At 43.1% G+C, this 13,516-nt stretch overlaps 1 protein-coding gene across 10 annotated transcripts in view; it reads right to left on the bottom strand.

Annotated features, from left to right (window-relative positions):
* Positions 1-13,516, bottom strand: part of LOC105481052 (PALM2 and AKAP2 fusion) — a 545,532-nt gene that overhangs the window by 141,619 nt on the left and 390,397 nt on the right. For all 10 annotated transcript variants that reach the window (XM_071078127.1, XM_011740318.2, XM_071078129.1 and 7 more), the window contains one exon: positions 11,712-11,797. In XM_071078127.1, the coding sequence (XP_070934228.1) occupies positions 11,712-11,797 (86 nt within the window). The remainder of the gene's footprint in view (positions 1-11,711; positions 11,798-13,516) is intronic.

The following is a 13,516-nucleotide window of genomic DNA, read 5'->3' as shown; positions in this document are numbered from 1 at the left end:
CCAAAGTGCTGGGATTACAGGCATGAGCCACAGCGCCTGGCCCAAATCACAAAATTTTTATCCTAGAGATATTTCTTTAACATGGATTATTTGATGTCATTTTATCTAGTCATTGGATAAACAAAATTCAAGAAAATGATGCAGAGCCAGGCAGGTGTGACTTGGGACTTGCAGCAAGGCATCAGCTGGATAAGGCCAAGACATTTCCAGTATGAGGGCCCTGGGGAGTTCACGCCACAGAAGAAAGGAACTTCTGTAACCAGCAATTTCTTTTAAAATCTAGCTTGTAGCAGCTTCCGACTTTATTTCTGAGGAGTAGCCATCTTACTGGCTTTTCTGTTTTTGTTTTTGTTTTTGTTTTTGAGAGTGCGTCTCACTCTATTGCCCAAGCTGGAGTGCAGTGGTGCGATCTCAGCTCACTGCAACCTCTACCTCCTGGGGTCAAGCGATTCTCATGCCTCAGCCTCCAGAGTGGCTGAGATTACAGGTGGGTGCCACCACACCCAGCTAATTTTTGTATTTTTGGTAGAGACAGGGTTTCACCATGTTACCAAGCCTGGTCTTGAATTCCTGACCTCAAGTGATCCACCTGCCTTGGCCTCTCAAAGTGCTGTGATTACAGTAGTGAGCCACCATGACCGGCCTTACTGGCTTTTTACTATTAACATAATGTATTAAAAATCCCTTTGAGAAGGCAATTAAATAGTAATACATTTTAGGTGTAAAATGTAACATTTAGGTGGTTGACAGGAGCTGGAGTAGGTGAGAATGGGGGGCTGGTATTTAATGGGTAGAGAATTTTAGTTGAAGAAGATGTTGAAAAAGTTCTGGAGAAGGATGGATGATGATGATGATGGTTGCAGAACACTTTGAATGTACCTAACGCCACAGACGGGTACCCTTTAAAAGTGCTTAAAATGTAAATGTTATGTTATATATGTTTTACCACAATAAAAAAAAATAGCATTGATTAGGTTAAAAGAAAAAAGGCTAAGATGTGAAGGGAAAATAGAAAAGAGAGAGAGAATGGCTGGGCGTGGTGGCTCACACCTGTAATCTCAGCACCTTGGGAGGCTGAGGAAGGAGGATCGCTTGAGCCCAGGAGTTCAAGATTGGCCTGGGCAACATAGGGAGTCCCCCTTCTGTACAAAAAATAAAAATGGGCCGGGCGCGGTGGCTCAGGCCTGTAATCCCAGCACTTTGTGAGGCCGAGACGGGCGGATCACGAGGTCAGGAGATCGAGACCATCCTGGCTAACACGGTGAAACCCCGTCTCTACTAAAAATACAAAAAACTAGCCGGGCGAGGTGGCAGGCGCCTGTAGTCCCAGCTACTCCGGAGGCTGAGGCAGGAGAATGGCGTAAATCCGGGAGGCGGAGCTTGCAGTGAGCTGAGATCTGGCCACTGCACTCCAGCCCGGGCTACAGAGCAAGACTCCGTCTCAAAAAAAAAACAAAAAACAAAAAACAAAAAAAACAAAAAATAAAAATGTAGCCAAGTGTGGTGCTGCATGCCTATAGTCCCAGCTACACAGGAGGCTGAGGTAGGAGGATTGCTTGGGCCCAGCAGGTTGAGGCTGCAGTGAGCCATGATCACACTGTGCTCCAGCCTGGGTGACATAGTGAGACCCTGTCAGAAGGAAAGAAAGAGAGAGAGGGAGGGAGGGAGGAAGGGAGGGAGGGAGGGAGGGAGGAAGGAAGGAAGGAAGGAAGGAAGGAAGGAAGGAAGGAAGGAAGGAAGGAAGGAGGGAAGGGAGGGGAAAGAAAGGAGAGAGACTGATGCGACCCCTGCAGAGGGAGGTAGTGATGGAGAGGGCAGTGATCTTAAAGGGGAAGTTGAGTGTTGAGTGCACCCTCCTGCCACAGTCAAGAAGAGGGTCCCTCGCTCAGAAAACACTGACTGGGTGTTTTCTGCAGTGTCATCTGCAGTGAGAGAGTGCTTCGATTTAATAATTGAACAAACTATAGCAAAAAAAGGAAATCAAGTCATTAAAAATTAACTGCATACAAATAGCCAATAAGCACATGAAAAGAACTCAGTGTCATTAGCCATCAGGAAAATGCAAACCAAAACCACAATGACATGCTACTCCACACCCACTAGGATGGTTATAATAAAAAGATGGACAGTAGCAAGTGTTGGCTAGGATGTAGAAAACTTGGAAGCCTCATTCATTGCAGGTGAGGTGTAAAGTGGTATAGATGCTTTGGAAAGGAGTCTGACAGCTTTTTAAAAAGTTAAACACAGATTTACCATATGACCCAGCAATTCCACTGCTAGGTACAATCCCAAGACAAAGGAAGACCTACATCCACACAAAGGCTTACATGTGACTTTTCTTTTTTTTTTTTTTTTTTTTTTTTTTTGAGACAGAGTCTCGCTCTGTCGCCCAGGCTGGAGTGCAGTGGTGCAATCTCGGCTCACTGCAAGCTCCGCCTCCCGGGTTCACGCCATTCTCCTGCCTCAGCCTCCTGAGTAGCTGGGACTACAGGCGCCCGCCACCGCGCCCGGCTAATTTTTTGTATTTTTAGTAGAAACGGGGTTTCACCGTGGTCTCGATCTCCTGATACATGTGACTTTTCATAGCACTGACTACTCATAGCAACAAAGTAGAAACTTACTGCCACTACTCATAGCAACAAAGTAGAAACTTACTGCCACAAAGTAGAAACAACCTCAAAATCCATCAACTTGTGAATGAACAACAACAACAAAAAACAAACAAACAGGCCGGGCGCGGTGGCTCAAGCCTGTAATCCTAGCACTTTGGGAGGCCGAGACGGGCGGATCACGAGGTCAGGAGATCGAGACCATCCTGGCTAACACAGTGAAACCCTGTCTCTACTAAAAAATACAAAAAAACTAGCCGGGCGAGGTGGCGTGCGCCTGTAGTCCCAGCTACTCGGGAGGCTGAGGCAGGAGAATGGCGGGAACCCGGGAGGCGGAGCTTGCAGTGAGCTGAGATCCGGCCACTGCACTCCAGCCTGGGCGACAGAGCGAGACTCCGTCTCAACAACAACAACAACAAAAAAAAAACAAACAAAAAACCCCAAAAAACAAAAAAACCAAAACACTGGCATATGTGGTTTTTGTTTTGTTTTGTTTTTTGTTTTTGTTTTTTTTCTAAGACAGGGTCTTACTCTGTTATCACCCAGGATAGAGTGCAGTGACACAATCACAGCTCACTGCAGCCTCCACCTCCTAGACTCAGGTGAGCCTCCTGCCTCAGCCTGCCATGTAGCTGGGACTGCAGATGCATGCCACCACGCTCAGCTAAGTTTTGTATTTTTTGTAGATACATAGTTTCACCATGTTGTGCAGGCTGGTCTCCAACTCCTGGGCTCAAGCAATCTACCCATTTTGGCCTCCCAAAGTGCTGGGATCACAGGCGTAAACCACCATGCCCAGCCTGGCATATCGATTAAATGAAATATTATTCAGCATTAAAAACAATGAAAAGGATAGTGATTGAGGTTACAACATGGATAAACCTCAAAAAAAAAAAATCATCATCCTAAATCAGACACAAAACACTGCATGTTGTATGATTCCATTTATATGAAATGTCCAGAACAGGCAAATTTATAGAAACAGAAAGGAATGAGTGGTTGTTTGGGTGTGGGATAGAATGGAGATTAACTATAAGAGGGCATGAGGGATCTTATTGGAGTGATGGAAATTATTTAAAACTGTGTGTGTTCTAAAACTGGATTGTGTGATGGTGAGTAAATATATGAAACATTATTGAACTGTACACTTACCGGGGGGAACCATATGGCATGCAAATTTTATCCTTAATAAAGTTGTGTTTTTTTAAAAAAAGAACTACAATTTAGAGCCTCTAACAAGTGAAAAATGAAACAGTAAAATGGCCCTGAGGGAAATGATATTGTAGCAAGGGCAACTGGATATTATACAATGAAAATTATGGTTATTTTTATTTTTATTTTATCACAGCTCACTGCAGCCTCAGTCTCCCTGGGCTCAAGCGATCTTCCCAACTCTTGCCTCCCAAGTAGCCAGCACTACAGGCATATGCCACCACACTCCGCTAATTTTTTTGTATTTGGTAGAGACTGGGTTTTGTCACGTTGCTCAGGCTGGTCTCAAACTCCTGGTCTCAAGCAATCCACCCACCTTGGCCTCCCAAAGTGCTGGGATTACAGGTGTGAGCCACCACACCTGCCCTCTGGTTATCGATGTGACTGGCTATGAAGGAGAGCTATTAGGTCCCATGAGAATGTGAAACAAGCAATGCCTGTTAGAAAGTGCCATTGGAGGCCGGGCGCGGTGGCTCACGCCTATCATCCCAGCACTCTGGGAGGCCGAGGTGGGCGGATCACAAAGTCAGGAGATGGAGACCATCCTGGCTAACACAGTGAAACCCCGTCTCTACTAAAAAATACAAAAAATTAGCCGGGGGTGGTGGCAGGCACCTGTAGTCCCAGCTACTCGAGAGGCTGAGGCAGGAGAATGGCGTGAACCCGGGAGGCGGAGCTTGCAGTGAGCCGAGATCGCACCACTGCACTCCAGCCTGGGCAACAGAGCGAGACTCCGTCTTAAAGAAAAAACAATAAACAATAAACAAAAAAAAAATTAGCCAGGTGAGGTGGCGGGCACCTGTAGTCCCAGCTACTCGGGAGGCTGAGGCAGGAGAATGGCATGAACCTGGGAGGCGGAGCTTACAGTGAGCCGAGATCGTGCCGACAGAGTGAAACTCCCTCTCAAAAAAAAAAAAAAAAAAATTAGCCAGTTGTGGTGGCACATGCCTGTTAATGCCATCTACTCAGGAGGCTGAGGCAAGAGAATTGATTGAATCCAGGAGGCGGAGGTTGTGGTGAGCCGAGATGGTGCCATTGCAATCCAGCCTGGGTGACAAGAGCGAAACTCTGTCTCAAAAAAAAAAAAAAAGAAAGAAAAAGAAAAGAAACACAAAAAGAAAAGAAAGTGCCACTGGAGGAAGGAATATTTGAGCCAAAGATGTGAATATAAAGAGAGATGGAGAGCAGGAAGATCAAAGGAGAAGTGAACGAAAGCCAGGGGCTTTTAAAAAACACAGTGCCTGCAAGAGTTGGTCTTTGTTCCAGGAGCCATGGGAAGGCCAGCAGGGCTTTAGCAGAGGGACATTCTCAGCTTGATCTTTTCATTTATTTTTTTAGAGATGGAGTCTCAGTATGTTTCCCAGGCTAGGCTTGAAATCCTGGGCTCAAGCAATCTTCCCACCACCACGCCCAGCTCAGCTTGGCCTTTTAAAAAGAAAGCTACAGTATCCAGGCTACAGGTAGACTGGATAAAGAGGGTAAGAATGCGTACAGAGAGAGACACAGTGAAAGACAACGCTAGAAATGAAATTGAAGTTAAGAGTAAGGAAGTCTGGAATCCAGAGGAAGCCTGAGCCTTATTCAGTGTTGAAATGGGAAGTAATCAAAGGGCATTGAATAGGAAAGTATCCAAATCCTGCCTCAGATTGGTTGGACAACTGGAGAGCCAAGAGCAATGGTAGGGCTCACATGGCCACCCCCATACTGCATGAGTGATGTGCTAAGACAACATTTTCTGAAACTAATCATGAAAGTCGCTTGGAGCACTTATTAAAAATGCTAATTCTCAAGTCCAAGTCTTCTGAATCTAAATTCTGAAAGAAATCTGGCAAGCTGTGTTATTGCTGTTTTCTACATTGCTGCAGGTGATTCTCAGGGTCAGGCATTTTAAGAAATACTGATCCATGTCTGTTTTCTTTCTTTCTTTTTTTAATTCAATCTCTGGACAAGCAACAAAACAGAATAGGGTATCAAATAGAAGCCATTCTGAGATACAGCTACCCTTTTCTTCTAGTGAAGGATGATAAACACAGGCTGAAAAAAGTTAGTGGTTTTCCTAAAACAAGAATAGGTAAAAACAATTTGTAAAGGGTAAGTAGAGTAAAATAAGAAAATTATGATGGATCTGTGTAATATTGGTTTATCAGCCTCTATGGCATTAGCACTCAAGAAGCGTAGGTGTGATTCTTGGCAGAATCTGAGTGCATTCATTTCCCAGGGTTGCCATAACAAACTACCACACACACACTTGGTGGCTTAAAACAACAGAAATTTATTTTCTCACAATTCTGGAGGCCAAAAGTTCCAATTCAAGGTGTCAGGAGGGTTGCTCTCCTCTCCCTCCAAAGGCTCTAGAGAAGACTCCTTCCTTGCCTCTTCTAGCTACTGGTGGATCCACGTGTTTCTTGACTTGGGCTGCATAACTTCAACCTCTGCCTCTGTCTCCTTACATGGCCTTCTCTGTGTATATGAGTACCCTCTTTTGTCTCTTACAAGGACATATGTCATTGGATTTAGGGCCCATCTGGTAAATCCAGGATGATCTCATCTCAAGATTATTAGTATTATTTTCTGAGACAGAGTCTCACTTTGTCACCCAGGCTGGAGTGCAGTGGCATGATCTCAGCTCACTGCAATATCCGCCTCCTGGATTCAAATGATTCCATGCCTCAGCCTCCGGAGTAGCTGGGATTACAGGCGTGTGCCACCATGCCTGGCTAATATTTTTGTATTTTTAGTAGACAAAGTGTTTCACCATGTTGGCCAGGCTGGTCTTGAACTCCAGGCCTCAATTGATCTGCCCACCTCAGCCTCCCAGTGCTCAGATTATAGGCGTGAGCCACCGTGCCCAGCCAAGATTGTTAATTATATCTGCAAAGACTTTTTTTCCAAATAAGTCACATTCACAGGTGTATTAGTCCATTTTCATACAGCTGTAAAGAGTTACGTGAAACTGGGTAATTTATGAAGAAGAGAGGTTTTTTTGTTTTTGTTTTTGTTTTTTGTTTTGAGATGGAGTCTCGCTCTGGTCATGCAGGCTGGAGTGCAGTGGCGTGATCTCAGCTCACTGCAGCCTCCACCTCGTGGGTTCAAGCAATTCTCCTTCCTCAGCCTCCCGAGTAGCTGGGATTACAGGCATGCATCACCACGCCTAGGTAATATTTGTATTTTTAGTCGAGACGGGGTGTTGCCATGTTGGCCAGGCTGGTCTTGAACTCCTGACCTCAGGTGATCCACTCACCTCAGCCTCCCACAGTGCTAGGATTACAGGCATAAGCCATCATGCTAGGCCAGAAGAGAGGTTTAAGTGACTCACAGTTCCACAGGCTTAACAGGAAGCATGACTGGGAGGCCTCGGGAAACTTACAATCATGGCAAGGGAAATGGAAGGCAAAGGGGAAGCAAGCACTTTCAAAACATTGTATTCCTTTTTCAGAAAGAAAATTTCTAAATACTAAGATAGATACTTATATCACAATAAGAGCAATATGGAAAAAAACCCAACTATCTTTGTAATTTCTGCTGATATTTCCCTTGAAAAGTGTCAATGTATCAGGTTTTATTGTTTTAACAGAATATTTTGTTTTCTCGGGCAAAAGGCAGGAATAGCTGATATTGTGAGGATAAAGTAGCTATTAGAAGTAGGAATAGCTGTAGCTAAATATAAGAGGTGGAGTCTGTGCTTAATGAGCTTCAGGCAGTTACATACAGAGAGAAAAAATTTCTTTTTATTTAATTTAAATTTTTTTATTATAGATTCAGGGGGTTCATGTACACGCTTGATACAGGGTATATTACACAATGCTGGGATTTGGACTTCTGCTGAACCCATCACCCAAATAGTGAACATAGTATCCAATAGGTAGTTTTTCAACCCTTTTACCTTTCTCTCTTGCCCCTTCTTTTAGAGTCCCCAGTCTCTACTGTTTCCATCTTTATGCCCATGTGTAGCAGTTCCCACTTATAGGGAGAACATGCAGTATTTGATTTTCTGTTTCTGCATTAATTCATGTAGGATAATGCCCTTCCTCTGCATCCATGTTGCTACAAAGGACATGATTTCATTATTTATATGGCTATGTAGTATTCCATGGTGTATATATGCCACATTTACTTTATTCAATCTACCGCTGATGAACACTTAGGTTAATTTCATGATTTTCCAATTGTGAATAGTGCTACAGAAAACATATGAGTGTGGGTGTCTTTTTGATAAGATGATTTATTTTCCTTTGGGTAGATATCCATTGCTGGGTCAAACAGTAGTTTTGTTCTTTGAGAAATCTCCATACTGTTGTCCATAGGGGTTGAACTAATTTACATTGCCACCAACAGTGTATAACTGTTTCTTTTTCTCTGCATCCTCACCAACATCTGTTACTTTTTGCCCTTTTTTTTTTTTTTTTTTTTGAGACGGAGTCTCGCTCTGTCACCCAGGCTGGAGTGCAGTGGCCGGATCTCAGCTCACTGCAATCTCCGCCCCCGGGGTTTACGCCATTCTCCTGCCTCAGCCTCCCGAGTAGCTGGGACTACAGGCGCCTGTCACCTCGCCTGGCTAGTTTTTTGTATTTTTTTTAGTAGAGATGGGGTTTCACCGGGTTAGCCAGGATGACTTTTTGCCTTTTTAATAATGGCCATTCTGACTGGTATGAGATGATATCTTTTTTTTTTTTTTTTTTTTGAGTCTTGCTCTTTTGCCAGGCTGGAGTGCAGTGGCACAATCTCGGTTCACTGCAATCTCTGCCTCCCGGATTCAAGTGATTCTCCTGCCTCAGCCTCCCGAGTAGGTGGGATGACAGGCACACGCCACCACACCCGGCTAATTTTTGTAATTTTAGAAGAGACGGCATTTCACATGTTGGCCAGGATGGTCTTGATCTCCTGACCTTGCGATCCTCCTGCCTTGACCTCCCAAAGTGCTAGGATTACAGGTGTGAGCCACCACGCCGAGCCGCGAGATGGTATCTCATCATGGTTTTAATTTGCATTTCTCTGATTAGTGGAGTGGAGCAGAAAAAATACTTTCATTTGGATACAAAGACATGATGGTGGCCGGGTGCGGTGGCTCAGCCTGTAATCCCAGCACTTTGGGAGGCCGAGGCAGGCAGATCACGAGGTCAGGAGATTGAGACCATCCTGGCTAACATGGTGAAACCCCATCTCTACTAAAAATACAGAAAAATTAGCCGGGCGTGGTGGCGGGCGCCTGTCGTCCCAGCTACTCAGAAGGCTGAGGCAGGAGAATAGTGTGAACCCAGGAGGCGGAGCTTGCAGTGAGCCGAGATCGCGCCACTGCACTCCAGCTTGGGTGACAGAGTGAGACTCCGTCTCAAAAAAACCAAAAACCAAACAAAAAACAAAGACATGATGGTTATGTAAGGCAATGTAGGGTGGGAAACAACATGATACCCAAAGGAAAAAAGTCAATGAACGACTGCTCCATAATTGGGAATCCTAAAGGAGAAAATAGAAACAGAAGCATTTTCTGTAGTTATATCCACCTAGAAAATTCACAGATTCCTTAGTGAGAAGGAACTGGCATTAAGAGAGGAACAACAGAATATTTGTAGGGGTTTATTGATGTATTTAAATATGTTTCTATTTTGCTGGCTGGGTGCGGAGGCTCACACCTATAATCTCAGCACTTTGGGAGGCCAAGGTGGGCAGATAACCTAAGGCCAGGAGTTTGAGGCCAGACTAGTCAACATGGTGAAACCTCATCTCTACTAAAAATATGAAAATTTGCCAGGCATGGGGGCACATGCCTGTAATTCTAGCTACTTGGGAGGCTGAAGTGGGAGAACCCCTTGAACCTGGGAGGTAGAGGTTGTAGTGAGCCACGATCATGCCACTGCACTCCAGCCTGGGTGACAGAGCAAGACTCTGCCTCAAAATGAATAAATAAATAAATTTCTATTTTGCTCAACTATTTAAAGTGTATGGTATTTATTCCTCAGAATGAGTTCAGTTCTTATGGATGAAAAATCTTCCTGGGGTAGGGCAGGGGTAAAATAAATCTTCTTTTCTTATGAGAAATTTTCAGGTATTCATTAAAAGAAAAAGAAAGGGAGATTGAGAATGATGTCTAAATTAGAGGGACCCAAATACAACTTCAGTCAAGATCCTGGTACCACGGATGAGTAGCCTGGTTAAGTAGCAATCATATCAAATTGGATTTGCACAAGACTTGCTTCTATTAGAATATGCCATTTGTGGTCCGGCATGGTGACTCACGCCTGTAATCCCAGCACTTTGGGAGGCCAAGGTGAGTGGATCATGAGGTCAAGAGATGGAGACCATCCTGGCCAACATTGTGAAACCCTGTCTACACTAAAAATACAAAAACTAGCCAGGCATGGTGGTAGGTGCCTGTAGTCCCAGCTACTCAGGAGGCTGAGACAGCAGAATTGTTTGAACCCAGGAGGTAGAGGTTGCAGTGAGCTGAGATCGCGCCACTGCACTCCAGCCTGGCGACAGAGTGAGACTCCGTCTGAAAAAAAAAAAAAAAGAATATGCCATTTGCTTTATAAAAACAAACTCCAGTCTTTCTGACTACTTGAATGTCTGTCTATACCACATCTGCAGCTACACTGGCAACTTACTGTCTCCTCTCCCACTAGCAACTCATCTCAAAAACTAATACTCAAGATGATAACAGATTTTGAGGTAACAAATCTAAATCCATCAGGTTTTACTATTGGCACCCATTCTCCTTTGTCTGATGTGGTCATAGACTCAAACTTGTCAATCATTGCAATAATAGCCAATATAACACCAACATGTCATTGCAATTTATATTATTGTCTTACAAATTCTGCTAAATGTAGTTATAGTTCTTTCAGCACTGGATAGTTACCACTTAGATTAGTTGACTTTTTGACTAATCAGGCTACTATTCTATCTTTCATTTAGCTTTACTATGGTAACATTTGCTTGCTCTCTCTGCCATTTGTAACATAGACAACACAGTTTAACCTTCACATTACGAAAGAAAACAGTTAAATCCATGCTGTATATTCTTTTGTACAACTTCTACTAATAGATCCAGGAGAGAAATATCTCCAGTTACAGCTCTATATAAAATAAGACATTACTTCTTATTTTTCAAAGAAAAATTCACAATTTGCATATATTCAAATTATAATCATTCAAGCAAGAATGTTAGAAAGCCCTCCCACCTTTATCCTTTGCTAATACGTAAACAGAGTTCTAAGAGAGGAAGACCATTCCTTTGTGTCTAATCCCATAACAGAGGGGAAGTGGTTGAGCCTCTGATAACTTTTGCTACAGATTCCTTAATCAGGCCAATGATTACAAATTGATGCATTTAATTTGAACAGTGATAGTTAAGGGGATTTCCAGATGACTCATTTTGTAAACCTTTGGCCATTAGTGTTTCAGCTGGAGTGGGCCATGTGCTGCCTTCCCACTGACATCAGTGGAAATCTTGAGCCAAGATCAAAGCTACTTTATGCCTCTCTGACCTTTCCTCACAATGCACAGTGGGGCTGAATTCTCAGCTCAGAATTTTCAGATTTGCTCCACTGTGCCCATGGGGGTTACCATTTACAAATAGCTTACATGTAGATATTCACTGAAGACCCTACGACAGGCCCATTGGAAATCACATCTTAGATTCTGGTTTTCAAGCAGTTTCCTAATCCAGATCTCAAGTTTCAGACGAGATCGATGTGTTCAGGGTGGTATGGCTGTAGACCAGATCCCAAATTTCAGAAAATCTTATGTTGCCTCCCTAAGACCTCAGTGAGTAGAAAGAGAACTCCAGGAAGGTGGATTGGTAGTGTTCATTTTGCCCCCAGAAAAACCTGCCATAGGCTGCCTTTACTCTAGAGATACACTTTGAGAATCAACCTGAAGAGAATCCCTTACCTTGATAGTCATGTCTGGGCCGGATGTTTCTGTGGCGTTCAAGGCTGACTCACCTCCCTTTAGCAGCACGTTCTCCCAAATGACTCCTGAAAAAAAAAAAAAAAAAAAAAGTGAATACTTTTCTCTAAGTATTTGGATAGTTATCTAAGGATAACTCAAGGACAATATTCATTTGAACTATCTTGCAGTTACTGGACCAGGAAAACTTCCTTTCAGAAGTGTAGTCCTGTAGCACTTCTTTTGTTTTTACCTAATCTCCAACTTAGAATCCATAGTCTAAGTCCTATATCTTATAGAGAGCTATTCCTAGCCCAGGGTGGAGAAAAGCTGGGATGAACTCTTCGTCTTCTTCGTCTTCTTTTTTTTTTTTTTTTTGAGACCAAGTTACACTCTTGTTGCCTAGGCTAGGGTGCAATGGCATGATCTTGGCTCACTGCAACCTCTGCCTCCCGAGTTCAAGCAATTCTCCTGCCTCAGCCTCCCAAGTAGCTGGGATTATGGGATTACAGGCGCCCGCCACCATACCTGGCTAATTTTTTTATTTTTAGTAGAGATGGGGTTTCACCATGCTGCCCAGGCTGGTCTCGAACTCCTGACCTCAGGTGATCTGCCCGCCTTGGCCTCCCAGTGTTGGGATTACAGGCGTGATCCACCACATCCAGCCATGAATGAACTCTTCTTTTTCTCCAGTTCAGGCCTCATATTGAGGTCTCATTTGGGGCTTTAAAGTGAATCCCAGAACACAGAAATACACACATCTAATTCAATACCGAACAGATATGACTCCAGATTTGTCTGTGTTCTCAATTCCACATATCTACTGGAAATAACTCCAAGTCTTTAGAAATGCTAATGTTTCTCTCTTCTAAAGCTACCAAATTGTCTCCAAGAGTGGACACCTGGCAAGACACAAGATTTTGTTTTTTCTAATATCAAAGAAAAGATCAGGGGCCAGTGTGGTGTTTTCAAATATTTTTAAACACAATATAGGAAAATTGTACTAATTCAGATGCAATTATGTATGTGGAATAGAGTTAAAATGATCTACATTGGTGAAAAGTTTGAAGAAATGGCTATATATATATATATATATATATTTTTTTTTTTTTTTGAGACAGAGTCTTGCTCTGTTGCCCAGGCTGGAGTATAGTAGCACAATCTTGGCTCACTGCAACCTCCACCTCCTAGGTTCAAGTGATTCTCCGGCCTCAGCCTCCCAAGTAGCTTGGATTACAGGTGTGTGCCACCACACCCAGCTAGTTTTTGTATTTTTAGTAGAGATGGTTCCACCATGTTGTCCAGGCTGGTCTCGAACTCCTGACCTCAGGTGATGTGCCCACCTCAGCCTCCCAAAGTGCTAGGATTACAGGAGTGAGCCACTGCGCCCAACTGGCAAGTATATATTTTTAAAAAACATAGGTTTATTGCAAGGAAAATAATCTTAAAGGTTAATAAAGCAATATTTAATAGAGTTTTTCAGGATCTCCTTTAACAAGCAAATACAAATTTTATGATTAGTATAATAACTGTATGGAAATAAGTGCTCATAACCTAACGTATTAAAAAGATTATTTTCTTAAGGAGGTTAAAATTATCTGTGTAATATTTGTTTACATTATGGATTTTCCTAAAAAATACTTTTCTCTAAGTATTTGGAGAGTTATCTAAGGATAACTCAAGGAAAACATTCATCCCAGAACTGTGTGAATAACCTAAATTCCAAAATTTCAACTGTCTAGCATTGTGTTCAATCAGGATTGGCCATCTTTCTTCTGTTTGCCACATAGTAAATATTTTAGGTTTGA

The sequence above is a fragment of the Macaca nemestrina genome, chromosome 14 (assembly GCF_043159975.1).
Source record: "Macaca nemestrina isolate mMacNem1 chromosome 14, mMacNem.hap1, whole genome shotgun sequence".
NCBI lineage: Eukaryota > Metazoa > Chordata > Mammalia > Primates > Cercopithecidae > Macaca > Macaca nemestrina.
The sequence above is the reverse complement of the archived record's forward strand: the minus strand, read 5'-3'. Positions and strand labels throughout refer to the sequence as shown.